General features: G+C 46.3%; 2 protein-coding genes across 3 annotated transcripts in view; one reads left to right on the top strand and one right to left on the bottom strand.

Moving 5' to 3' along the window:
* The window catches only part of ddah1 (dimethylarginine dimethylaminohydrolase 1), an 81328-nt gene extending 78739 nt beyond the window's left edge, over positions 1 to 2589 (bottom strand). The window contains exon 1 of one of the 2 annotated variants that reach the window (XM_061077603.1): positions 2520 to 2589. The gene's annotated coding sequence lies outside the window, so the exon portion shown is untranslated. The remainder of the gene's footprint in view (positions 1 to 2519) is intronic. The other variant, XM_061077602.1, reaches the window with a different exon arrangement.
* A 1137-nt stretch (positions 2590 to 3726) lies between these two features.
* Positions 3727 to 6436, top strand: ccn1 (cellular communication network factor 1). Its single transcript, XM_061077702.1, has 5 exons — positions 3727 to 4019; positions 4162 to 4390; positions 4720 to 5070; positions 5184 to 5380; positions 5491 to 6436. The coding sequence occupies exons 1-5, from the start codon at positions 3972 to 3974 to the stop codon at positions 5791 to 5793; spliced, it is 1128 nt and encodes a 375-aa protein (XP_060933685.1). The 5' UTR covers positions 3727 to 3971; the 3' UTR covers positions 5794 to 6436.
* The last annotated feature ends 7599 nt before the right edge of the window (positions 6437 to 14035 follow it).

Raw genomic sequence — 14035 nt, 5'->3', positions numbered from 1 at the left:
AAAAGGTTTTTAGTAGTTTGTCCTGACTCTTGCTGAGTGTTAAGGACAGAGGATGTCACCACATGTTAAAGCCCTATGAGACGAATTGTGATTTGTGAATATGGGCTATACAAATAAAATTTGATTGATTGATTGATTGATTGACAAACGACCTGCTGATGTTATAAGGTAGAGGTAGGGCACAGGCGCCACAGCATGAACCTTAAGACTGATCCTGAGATGAATGGGGAGTCAATGTAAAGAGTATTGGGGGAGGAGGGACCTATCATTTAACTACATCAATATAACACTGACAAATATAATCTAACTCGTGGGGTCAAAGCTGAGACTCTTACTCTGCTTTCACTCATCTCTGAGTATTTTTAGTCCTCAGCTTCATACTGAGGCCAACGGAAGTGCTGCCCATACACACCGTGCACCGGTTAGGACATTTATCTTGAATATACTACAATGGAATCTGTTGTCTAAACATGCTGGGCTGCGCTGCTCTGTTCCATCTTTCACTTGGACATAAATGGGGGGGAGGAGAGGCTGCTGGCGATAGACTTCCTGCAGACCAAATCTGACGGCCGCCGCCTGATTGGCTGTGAGAGCTCCTGGTGGGATCTGACAATGGGTTTCCATTACAGAGCCACAACACAGGATGACATGCACTATCTCATAATTAAATCAACAATGAAATCACATAAGCCGGAGGATAGAGAATTTATTCAGATGTCCTTGTTATAGAGCCGGGAGGGAAATCCAAATTATACTTTCTGTAAAAGGAAAGAGACCCAGTCCTCCATTTCGGGAGGTAAAGAAGTGTGAACTGTGTGTGTGTGTGTGTGTGTGTGTGTGTGTGTGTGTGTGTGTGTGTGTGTGTGTGTGTGTGTGTGTGTGTGTGTGTGTGTGTGTGTGTGTGTGTGTGTGTGTGTGTGTGTGTGTGTGTGTGTGTGTGTGTGTGTGTGTGTGTGAGTGTGAGTATATGTGATGTGGGTTCTCGGACAGAATTGATGGAAACTATTATGCCAGGACAATTACAACACGGAGCCGCATGTCCAGCTTTTGGAAGGTTTCCTGAACTGAGAGGGTAATCATGGAATGAATGTTACTCTCCAATGACGCACAATAACAACACTGTTTCCTCTCGCCATGACAGCCCCGTGCACACGGACTCACGTACAGTATGCGCACGCACACACACTTGTGAGACTTAAAGTAAACACACAGCAGCGGACGGTCATACAGAACATGACATAAGAGCGAAAAAGCAGTCCACACACATTAAAGGGTTATTGCAGCAATTTAAAATGGCACTTTTCTTATTTTTACGAGAGTTGTATATATTGTGTATATCCCAAAATACTGGATCCTACACTTGTCGTAATGAAACCAATTGATAGTTGATATTAAACCATCACATTAGGTTCCAAACCTTCAGGTCACAAATGTAGAACCTGTGAATGAGTGAGGCATGAATTAGAGTTAAAAAATAGACTGAATTCGTTCAAGGTTTTATTTTTTTTTCAGCTGAGCAGGAACACACGTCAATCAACTTAGTTTCCCCCCCGCTAAGTCTAGCTAGCTAACAGTAGCATACAACGCAAAAGGCGAACTTGGTTTTGCGTTGTTTTTAATCAATTCCACAATCTGAGATCCACAATTACAGCGCCGTACACAACACAAATATCAAAAATCACAACTTAACAACAGAATAATGCCCATGTCCGGAAAATTCTAAGGGCCCAGCATTGGAGGCCTAGAGTCAGTCAACACTATTATAGTCATAGGTCATAGTCGGTGTAATAAAATAAAAATATTAAATTATATAATTAATGTTACACTCTATAGCAGCACCAGGGGTGAAACACTTTTTAAACACACCCTTTCTCCCTTTAATGACTTTTTCCAGCTGTTGACAAAATCCATGTGGTGCCACTGTGAAAACTTTAATTTGAAATGCACGCGTAGAAATAGTGACACACACATTTGCATGGTACAGCCAAGAAAGACACAACACGTGCTCACGCAGACACACCCCCTATCCAGAGAGGCTGCACACACACACACCTCCTGGTCACACACACACGCCACAGGCAATATGGATCAACAACATACTTAATGATATATTCTTGAATAGATTATTGGAACCTGATTATTGTTTGTTTTTTTTAATTAAAAGCAGCATGCACAAAGTAATCCTCACACATCACCATCTAGTGTCTTAAAGTGGAAGCATGAACATGTATGTGTCAACACAACCCAGACAGTGCGTTACACAAACCAACAAAAAGTCAAGTCTATCATGAAGAGAGGAACGTTTACAACTCGGGTTCTGAATCGACCCGGAGGAGAACAAACACATCACAGTGCGGAGTTATTTATTACTTTTACTTTTAGCAGAGAAAAGTCGCTTTAAGCTGCTGTGATTCACATTCATCGCTTCTGTCGAGCAATGCGTCAAAAGAAGAAGTGATTCACAAAGTCAAGAGAGAAGAAGGAGAAGAAGAAGGAGAAGAAGAAGTGTAAAAACTCACCGGAGAGGCTGCTCGGTGCTGCTGTCTCCCCGGACCGTTATGTTGGGTCTACACAGGAGGCTACAAGAGGTGGGGGGGGAAGAGAGAGAGAGAGAGAGAGAGAGAGAGAGAGAGAGAGAGAGAGAGAGAGAGAAGCAGAGACATGTCCGATCCCTATAAACACAAATACTGTTTTTCAGGGGGGGATGCGCCAGAGAGCTGCGGGCTCCTGGAGCCTCATTCCCCTCATGGCTGGAGTGTTTTCATCCACTTGAGAAACTTGGGAGACTCATCGTGAGCAGACACCAGGTGTTTGTCTCCACTGCTCCGGTGGAAACTTGGAAGAAAAGGTGATGGACAGATGGCGTGAAAATAGTCAAAAATTTTGCCCGAAGGAATGGATGCAAAGGAATCCCCCCCACCACCACCACCACCCTTCTGTATGAAGAGCATATTTAACAAGGCTTCGAGCTGTCAGGAGGAATGCTCTCTGTGGTTCCCCGCCTGGCCAATAGGCGTTGAAATATGTTAATAATGTGGGCTACTACCAGACCAAATATGGCAATATTGTTACGTCTGGTGCGCATCTGGAAGCGCTTAGCTCCTCTGGATAAAGGCTCCGGAGAGACAGAAATAGACTGAAGACCGTATCCACACCTTTAACAATGAGAGAGAGAGAGAGTGAGAGAGAGAGAGAGAGAGAGAGAAGAGGGGATCCGGCTGTTTAAAAAAACGTGGCCATTATATGTACAGCTAATTAATTAATTGGCTTAATGAGCAAAATGAGAAGTGGCACAGGAATCAGCCCCGGAAACGATATGTGTTTATAGTGACTATTAAAGCACTGTGTGAAGTTTTGTTTTGTGTTGGTTACATGTTTTTAAAAGCGGAAATGAATAATATCCACATGTATCTATCTGTATCTATCTGTCCTTTACTCTCAGACTCCACCCCCTCCCCTCCAGGAGAAGCCCATTGAACCCGAGTTGATAAATGTGAGAAGCGAGCAGAGGGAGGAAAAAAAACAACGAAAAGGGGGGTATAAACAAGAAAGGGAAAAATGTGAGACGGAAAAGTGTGTTCAGATTGGATCCAGGGGGGGAGAGGGAGAGAGGAGGAGGTAGAAACCAAAAAAAAAGAGAAGGAGAAAGGTTTAGACAGGGTGGAGCTTAGGTCTTGGATGGAAAATGCGCCGAGAAGCATTCCTGGCATAGTTTGGGAACAGTTCAGCAGCAGCAGCCCAGGGACGACGTCAGCTTCACTACGCTATAAAAGTCCGGAGGTGGCCGGAGCTCAGCAGACTGCAACCGCTTCACCCAGAGCTTCACCTCCTCCTCCTCAAGGAGACTCGAACACAGGAGACTACCCGGAGACAGACGGAATACCTAAAGGACTCCTCCGAAGACTCTCACACTTTATCCACTTTTCTTTGGGATTCCTCTGGAAACAATTTTGTCGTTTTTTTAATCCAAGATGCTGATGCTCACTGTTGTCGTTGCCCTTTTCGGGAGCCTGGACCTGGTGAGTGATTTCGTTCTATTTCAACGTTTCAGCAGCTATGGTTTTATTATGGAGTAGAATGTGGGGATTGCGAGTAGAAGTAATCAATACGTTTCTCAGGAGTTTCAGTCTTTAATTCGGCGTGTTTTGTGTTGTTGTGCAGGTCCTCTCCTCCTCCTCCTCCTGTCCCTCCGTGTGCCAGTGTCCCATGGAGATGCCCAGATGCGCCCCGGGGGTCAGCGTGGTTCTGGACGGATGCGGCTGCTGCAAAGTGTGCGCCAGGCAGCTGAACGAGGACTGCAGCCTCCCGGAGCCCTGCGACCACACCAAGGGGCTGGAGTGCAACTTCGGGGCCAGCTTTGCTGCTGCGACCACCCGTGGCATCTGCCGAGGTGTGTATGAGTTTCATTCAGCTCCCAGATGTGCATGCCTCTGCTTTAGTTAGAGTCTAGAAGTTAAACTGGAGTTATAGGGGGGTTATATAGCAACCTGTGTGATTTCAACACTGTGGAATGCAGCTGGGAGGAAAACAGTCTGCACCTCAGAGCACAGACAGCCAACTGTGGAGGGGAAAGAGACTACCTCAGGCAGCCTGAAGAATTTCACAGTTTAACTGATCTCTATCTGGCAGCCATGTGATGTCTTCAGCAGACGTCTCTCCCCGAGCAGAGCAGGAAAGAATAACATTCCTTTCCTCCTGTTTTTTCTTCCTTCGCTGCAGCCAAGTCAGAGGGCCGACCCTGCGAGTACAACAGCAGGATCTACCAGAACGGAGAGAGCTTCCAGCCCAACTGTAAACACCAGTGCACATGCATCGACGGGGCGGTGGGATGCGTCCCGCTGTGCCCTCAGGAGCTCTCCCTCCCCAACCTGGGCTGTGCCAACCCCCGGCTGGTCAAGGTGCCGGGCCAGTGCTGCGAGGAGTGGGTGTGCGACGACGGCAAGGACACCGACATCCTGGAGAGGATCTTTGGAAAAGACTTCATGACTGAGGAGCTGGAACGAGACCTCACCAACAGGAATGAGCTCATCCCAAGTGTCAGGGGAAGACCCATCTTGAAGAATCAACCTGGTAAGAAGCAGTTTCTTATTCTGGATTCTTTATTTCTGGAAGCATTCATGGAAGATCTTGAAATATGTTCGATTTCTATGTTGCTAATGTGATTCTTTTTGTTTCGGTCACAGCATTCAGACCTCCGGCTGAAGGCCACATGTTTGACAAGTGCATCGTCCAAACCACACCCTGGTCCCAGTGCTCCAAGAGCTGTGGAACTGGGATCTCCACCAGAGTCACCAACAACAACAACGACTGCAAGCTGGTGAAGGAGACCAGGATCTGTGAAGTGCGGCCGTGCACCCAGTCACTCTACTCCAGTCTTAAGGTGAGCTTGAGCCACAGTGACTGAAGGAACCGGATGGATCTCTGATAGACACATCACCACTTCCTCTGAGCTCAGAACTAACCCCCCCCCTCTCGTTGATTCCTCTGCAGAAAGGAAAGAAATGCAGCAGAACCAAGAAGTCCAGTCAGCCCACGAAGTTCTCCTACGCCGGCTGCTCCAGCCTGAAGAAGTACCGGCCCAAGTACTGCGGCGCCTGCGTGGACGGCCGCTGCTGCAGCCCTCACAAGACCGACACCATCCGGGTCAAGTTCCGCTGCGAGGACGGCGAGACCTTCAACAAGAACATCATGATGATCGAGTCGTGCAAGTGCACCTACAACTGTCCCCATGCCAACGAGGCGTCCTACCCCTTCTACCGCCTCTCCAACGACATCCACAAGTTCAGAGACTGATCTGTGGAGAAAAAAAAACGAACTCCTCAAACAAAGAGAAAGAGACGATCGGCATCCTGAATGCCGGGGGTGTAAATAGACCACCGATCAACTACCAGCTTCTTGTTGTAACTAGATTCCCAAGGAATTGTGGGCTTGCATCATGAGGACTCAATGAAGTGCACTGTTTGCTGTGACGACGACGTCAGCATTCTTAATAATAAGAACTGCTTCATATTAATGGAGCATCTGAAGTAGCTTCGTTATGGAGCAAGATGTAATTAATATTTGTACATTTTGAGTTTAGTCGCTGATATCAATTCACTGTGTATATTTTGATCCTTTTTACATCAGACATGAACCCCCACCCCCCCCCCCGACCGTAGACTTGCGTGTGCATATGTGGATATAGCACACGCGCAACTTCAATTAGCAAAAACCGTTCCATTCCCTCCTGACGTGGGCATTATTGTTCATGTTTTGTGGCAGCTATTGAACTCCCTTCATGAAAAACGAAAAAGACAAAGCGAAACATGGTCAAAAAAGGATGAATGAATGTTTTTATTATGGTTGTTATTAATATTATTTATCGAACAAAATGTAGCTACTTTATTTGGATATTATGTGTCATACTGGAATAAATTGTAAAAGTGATTTAATTTTATATGCTATAAATAAAAAAAACTGATTTATTTATGAAATATATCGGTGGCTGAGTTCCGTCTGTTCAAAACTACAAACAAACGATGGGCTGGGGGGGTGGTGGTGGTGTGGTGTGGGGGGGGTAGACTCAACAGCTTCTCCCAGCCACACGGAGCCGGGTCAGTCTGCTCTTATATAACTCTCTCTCTCTCTCTCTCTCTCCTGACTTTCTGTGCTGAGGAATGCCATTCTGCAGCAGGCTAGCTTGCTTTTTCATTTGATCTGGCTAAGACATACACTTGACTGATTCTGAGAGAGAGAGAGAGAGAGGGAGGGTGGGTGGGGTGGTGGATAGAGAGAGAGAGAGATTAAGTCCACGAGTAGCAATGAGTATGGGAGTATGCCAAGAATCTTAAGTGCTGCCCCTGAATGGGACTTGGATTAGACACCATGCAACAAGCACACAATGATTATTATTGTACACAACCGGGTGTATACACAAACCATACATTCCTTCACTGAGCTGTTTTTCACACGATGGAACAGCAGCAGAAAGCAAATTGACCGGATTCATTAGCAGAAACCTTTAAATGTGTATTAGCTGCGTCGGCCTCCGCTGGCTCTTAAACTGTTGGGGGGGGGGGGGGGGGGGTCGGGTCAGCTGAAGAGTTGTACACAGGCTGGTGGAGGAAGGAGGGGCTTACGTCTCACTTCCAGTTTTCACTTTAACAGGCTTTGAGGAATATTATTATGATGAGGGAGGGAAAAGGGGGACGGACAGGAAGCTGTGGTGACATAGTTGCTTTCCTGGCCGTAGAAACTTTCGGATTCTGTTTTCCAGCTCCTGAAAAGTGTGTCACTACTGTCACATAAACACCACTACCCCCCCTCCCCGGCTGGGGTTCTTATTATTAATGTTTACTCGTGCTCAGATGTGTCTTGTGTGTGTTAAGCCTGCATGCTTCAGGACAACATATGACACAACAACACAATCCGAATCAGTCAAATGTGTGTTATTTTAATTCCAGGGACCCAGGTTCTGCTTGCACCTGGTATGAATACCTCCAGTAGCGTTCCACCAGGGGCACGGCGAGCAGAGCTCAGGGGCAACGACAGGGAAGCGTTTCTTTTTTTTGATCCAGGTAGAGGGAGCGGCTCAGGAATGCAGCAGTGGCTCAGAAAGCAGACATCCTGATGGGCGGCAGATGTTGGAAAATATTTCAAGAGCAACATGTTCACTTTTAGCGAAGAAGAGGATTTTTCCAAATATACACAAACACTCCCACGTACTTGCTCGAAGTCCACAAGAGGCATTTTTTTATCTCCACTCGAAGAACTATGGAAAGCTCTCTCTATCTGAATCCACTTGTGCCTCTTGTGCACAACTTTCATGCATAGTTGCTGAAAATGAGTCTCAATCAAGTTGTAGTTTAATAAGAGGTTGAGCACGTTGCCTCTGACTGAACGTACCACACAGGATGTGCCCACTGAGGCTCCTCAGACTGCCTCACATGAAAGGCTCCTGAGGTTTACCTAATCACAAAGATGTGTGGCCGCCCCGTGGAGCCGGGACACTCAGTCACAACACGTCCAGGGAGTTATCTGCTTCTCTCTCTCCTCTTTCTGCTGCTGCTCCTGAAAGCAGACCAACGCTCCGTCTGTCCTTTGTAGTTTTGCAAAGTGCCGTGCGATCGCACCGTCGTTTGTCTTGTTAACACACTGCAGCCGACGGGATTATGTAACGGCGTGGTGTGTGTGTTATGTGAGCAGTCCTCTCGGCCATCCGTAAGCATTCCTCCATAATGCACAGACGAGCACAGTAGCCGGGTTGGCGGACCCTCGGCCTTCACCGGACCCCCAAAACCCAGAGATTGTGTTTATTGTGAGAAATAAACCTGCGGAGCCTCTGCCAGCACAGCAAGGACCTGTAAAACACACTGCTCTCAGACACTCAGGCAAACAAGAGTCTCACACACAGGCGCCCCTGCAATTAAATCACTCAGCGACTACCTCACCCCCCCCCCCCCCAACCCAAAATATGTTTATATGACAAAGACATTAGCATTAAAAGCTTCATCAGGCACTACGTAATGCTCTGCAACCAGAAGCTCGCAGGATGGAGAGGGAACATTACGACATACTGGAAGCTGCTGAGCACTGATGTCAGCTATTTAACAACCCCCCCCCCCCCATCCATAACCTCAGGTTAATGTGCACTGTTCTGAGGAACCAAGGGGGCGAGTAGCACGGAGCGTTGGAGAACGACCAAGTGAAAACACCAGAGGCTCCCGTTTGTTTCAAAAAGCTCCATCTGCTGGACAAAAGAAGAAGAAGCTTTGTGTAGGATTTGAATCTAGACGGAATCATAGATTTATATATAAAGACTAGATGTCTCGTCTGCGTTGCCGGCCAACGGAGCCGGACGTCCGCACATGGCGGCCATCTTGCTAGGGGGCAGCTCGCTCACCCATAACATTGTGTTGGTAGTGGTAAATAACCATAACCGATTTTTAAACGGTTTGGTTTGTTATAAACGTCAGAGATATAGATATGACACTGCATACTTATGAATAATTATGTTATTTTCTAAAAAAAATGAATAATTTATGCAGTGTCATATCTACATCTCTGACGTTTACAACAAACCAGATCGTTTAAAAATCGGTTGAAAATTGAGCAAGTTATGGTTATTTACCACTACCAACACAATGTTATGGGTGAGCGAGATGCCCCGTAGCAAGATGGCCGCCATGTGCGGACGTCCGACTCTGTCGAACGAGACATCTAGTCTTTATATATAAATCTATGGACAGAATCATCTGTTAAAACCACTGAACATGTTAAAGACTTGATGTGATCACATGTAGAACAGAGAGGGACGTCTTTCAAATGGTGTTTTAATCCAGTGACGTTTCTCACTGCAGCCCAGTGATGTAAAGGACATACATTTGCCAAATAATGAAAGGGTGTGGGACCCTCATGCTGCAATAACAAACACACACAGACACACACAGACGCACACACACACACAATGACAGCGATTCAAGTCTTCTGACACACCCATCCATCAGATCCCCATCTGCAATTACATAAGAATAACTGATGAGTAGGCTTAGGGGGAAATCCGAGTGGTATCCCACCCAGGCAGTGGGGATTGTTCAGTGGGGGGGGTGGGGGGGGGGCACCGGCTACTGCTGTGATTATTTGCGCAAACAAGCCGAGCATTGATGGGAGAGGCAGCACTTTGGGTGTCTTGAATCTCAGCCCAATGGAGACAATGTTGGACTGAATAATTTCCAAGGGGGGGGGGGCACATACCATCAGCAGCTGAGCTAACGTTGGCGTTTGAGTCTGTTGTTGTGGGTTCACATTGGGGGGGGGCCGGGCCGAGGAGGTCACATGATCACAAGCTGTGTTGTTGCCCTTCGCTTAAAAATGCTAAACTGATTGAAAACCACAGCTCCTCTCTGATGGCCTCCTAGAAAAAGCTAAAACACACGTGTTAATATCGACATAAATACTAGATTCAAGATATTAAGGGATGCATATAGAGATGCAACACAGAATAAATCCCAAACTGAATATCTACAGATATAAAACACTGCAGCAGGACTCCAGCAGACACTAGTTTCCTAAAGCAATGGTGCCACAGGCCCTCGAGTCTTAAAACTCACAACTGACCAACCTGAGAGATGCTTGACTGCAGGAGAGACGGATTGGATTTTACTTTCCAGATAATTTAAATCTTTACCAGACCAGTTAAATATAACTTTTCTTGTTTAGGAATTTAAAAATGTGCTTTGACCATATAAGCAGCAGCGGCCCTCGGGACCAGGACATGTGCTGATATGGATCATTAAGGCAGAAGAATGATGTATTTTTCCGACCCTCGTGCTGGTAATTGCCGCCTGGTTTCAACGTTGGTGAAGGGACGGGGGTGTGTGTGTGGGGGGGGGGGGGGGGGGGGTGTGGGTGTGCGTAAGGCCTCAGTCATTACACTGCCACCACTTTCCCCTGTAACACAACTTCTGATGTCTCCTGCGTCTTTTGATCTCTGGGGCTGACTGTGGCTGTGACATGAAAATGTGGCTAATGAGTGGCAACTGTGACCGTTGGGTTTGGGCTGGACTCCGATGTCACGAACTGCAATTAAGTAAACACACAAAGAAACAGAAGCACTTAAACACGCACTTCCCAAAATGTGGCATTATAGTTAGTAGCCGTTATAAAAAGGCGAAGGATTAAAAAGATGGTAAAGCCCAAACGTGAGGACATTGAGGATGTGGAATTAGATTATGTCGGGACCTTTTCATGCTTTTATCACTGCTGGACGTGTTGTTTCAGCACACGTCTTTTAAGGGTCATATCTCAGTTTTATTTCACTCTGAGCTTCATTTGGACGTCTATCTCAAACACTGAGCCCAGAAACCCTTCACAGAATCAAATTTTACTACTTGTATCTGCAATTGTAATGTTTCACCTGCTAACCAGAGATCCTCATGATAAATTAGAGTGCAAACGTGGATAGATTTCTAACAATCAGACATCGGCATGTGTCAAACTCTGCAGGTCACCACCCAAGGACCTGAGCAGACGTCCTGGTGAACTTCAACAGCAGCCACAGATAAAATGTGTCAGGGATCGTTCAGAAACTTCCATCTGCAGAACTGTACAGGGAACTTTTCAGGGTAACCACCCAAAGATAGAAGGCTGTATACTGTACCTCACTCTGCTAAATGGCAGCTTCTCTTCTCTTCCCTTCTTTGACAATAAGAGCAGATGCTGTAGTTTCTCAGCCATGAGGCGAGTGGCGATCCCCAGAAAAAAGCAAACTGTTGTAGAGCACTGACCATGAATCACAAAGTTTCTGGATTTGAATCCAACTAGGAACCCATAGTTAAATATAATTTCCCTTTTATGATCTCTCCGTAGAAACCCCCCATATAATAAAGACACGAAATCCCTCCAAGTACATCTTTCTCCTGCCGTTGAACTGGCATCACACCAGACCCTTACACTTCCAAGGTACAGGCCAAGGCCGGTTTGTAGTCAGTCCCTTCCAAAAACCATATAGACCATTGAGTTACTTATAGCGTGTCCCATCATCTTTGACCAGTTTACTGTGGGGGACACAAGGTTCTCCATCATGATGAAATAGCATCACTTCTTTTTGCAGTTTTCTTTAGAATCATTCTGCATGTGCCTCCATGCAGTGGAAACCAGTCGCAATTCAAGATGTGCAGCTGGGACGTGGGAGTAAAGATTGATGGTCACTTGTCACCGGGAGCTTTTGGTTCTTGTCTTTTTTTTATCTTGCTAACCAACGGCGTGCTCGTATTGAAAGGTGATTTGGCGAGTTGGGGTCAAACGGGACAAAGCAGCTAACACAATGTCGTATGACCAAAGAAAGACAAGTTGCTCTAACAACCGATTCATCACAATAACGGGGGGGGCGGATGATAAAAGAAGAAAACACAGACGACCAGCACCCTTTGTTGCTTCGAACTGTCGACTTGACACGAGACAGACGCACGGGAACAAGTGAATCACTTCCTGAAAACTACTTAAAGGGGGGAATCGGTCTCCGAGGTGACAATGGTTACAACACCGCCGTTGGAGCGTGGCGGTGACGTGTGTTTATTCTAAACGATGATCCATCCTACAGGGGGGTTTACAGTAGAGTGTTCTGACTCAACTCCACCTACTTCCAAAGTGCACGTAGAGGGGAGAGAGTCTGAAGAGGTCAAACTCCACTTGAATTGTGAAAAACCGAAGTAAGGCCCGAACCCTTTAAACTGGGTTGTAGGAGGCTTCATCTCTAAAGGATGATGTAATGATCGAACACTGAAGTCCTCCAACAAACTCATGCTTGATCTCACAAACCACCTGCTCTTTGTGTCATTCTATGGGAAAAGGAAGAATCACTGAACCTGTGAATCCACAAACGGTTACGTTATTGTTGACCAGGAACAACTCGTAGTGTAACCAAATAATTGGGCTGATGAGCTCAACAACGAAAAGCTGGAGGAACGGTGGAGTTCTCCTGAATGTCACACAAGCGTATGAAAAACAGATGGTCTCATTTAGAAGCTTGGAACTGCGAGATAAGCGAAATATCAGCTGAATGTCAATTTTCTAAAATGTAAAATATGCCTGCAGAAGTGTAGACATGGTTTCAGACGAAAAGTGTTGGATTTGGGGAAATGTTTTCCATCCATTTTAAAGGTTGTGCTGGGTAATTTATCCTCAGTGTGCTTTATGTCAACGCGTCTGAAGAAAGGATGACATCAGGCTCTGGAAACATGATTTTGTGCTTCAGTACCTGCCCGACCTCCTGATCAAGAGTTCTGCCGACGTGTGGCTGTTCCTGGATCAGCCGCCTCAGCAGGGCTCTGTGCTCTGAAAACGACCTCGTAAAAAAGAAAAGAAACAGCTCTGCACGCAGCACGATCGAGCCCTGCCCACAAAATCAAGACTAATTAAGTGCAAACCAACTTAAGACATTTCAAAGGGCAATTTAGTTAAATTGGAGCCATTATTTCCAATGGCTGTGTCTAAAAACAGCTGAGATTTACTTTTAAGAGCAAACAGTAACAAACGCACGGCTTTCGTGTGGTCACAGCGAGCGACTTTATTGAGATCGAAAATTAAGAAAAACTGCCCGAATTAAACGGGTGGTAATTAAACCGAGGGAAAGCTGTGAGAAGAGCAGCAGCAGATGTGAAGGCAGCAGAAGTTACCAACCCGGCACTTTCATCCACTCGCTGCTGTTCCGACGGTTTTTTTATTTAAACAATGGGTCGGTCGGCTTCAGAAGAGGTCACATCAAAAGGTCAATGGGCGTTGAACCCAAAACTGCGAGTGGTCACTGTTACCACAACGTTCACTGTAGGATGAAGTACTCCCTCTCTTTGAAGTGAGCCAGACTCGCCGCCTCCTGGCTGTACCGTCAGATTTTCTAAAATATGAAATTGAGCTTCTAATCTAATTCTTGACAAAAACATATTTTATCATATGAGCACAGATCATGATGTACAGCAACATGGCTTCAAACAAGGACATTCAGATGAACACTTCTCACAGGGTTAGTAAATAAGTTGGGGGTCCCTTGCATCCTTCCTCACAGAGGGGATGCGCAGTCAGATGTGAGATCATGGCCCCCCCGACTGCAGAGGGCTGGAAAGTGCGTCACCGCAGTCATCACAGTGCAGACATCAAAGGCGTCCTGTCCGGAGGGGTTAACGTCCAAAAGGGGGGTTAGCAGAGGTTATAAAAACACATCTATAAACGCCGGCCCCCCCCACGCTGTCACTCGGCGCTGGCACCTTGTTGTCGTAATGAACCGATGGAGTCAGAGGACGGCACAGAGAGGCTCCACACGCGTATAAACATTCTCACAGCGGAGACACGTCAGAGGTGTCAGGGAAAAAACCAGCGGGTCAACGTCAGCGTTTATTAGCTGCTGGAAAAATTACGCTAATGCTCGACGGAGAGGAGACGTTCGCTGGTTTCCTTAAATGAAGACAAACAGTCACGTTAAGGGACACGTTTGCTAATTTGTGGTACGTTTAAAAAGATGTAGTTAAGAGAGTAATGTGCAGAGACTCCTTTTTAAATTGTT

This window comes from Limanda limanda, chromosome 9 (assembly GCF_963576545.1).
Source record: "Limanda limanda chromosome 9, fLimLim1.1, whole genome shotgun sequence".
NCBI classification, from domain to species: domain Eukaryota; kingdom Metazoa; phylum Chordata; class Actinopteri; order Pleuronectiformes; family Pleuronectidae; genus Limanda; species Limanda limanda.
Note: the sequence above shows the minus strand (reverse complement) of the source record. Positions and strands in the feature narration are given on the sequence as shown.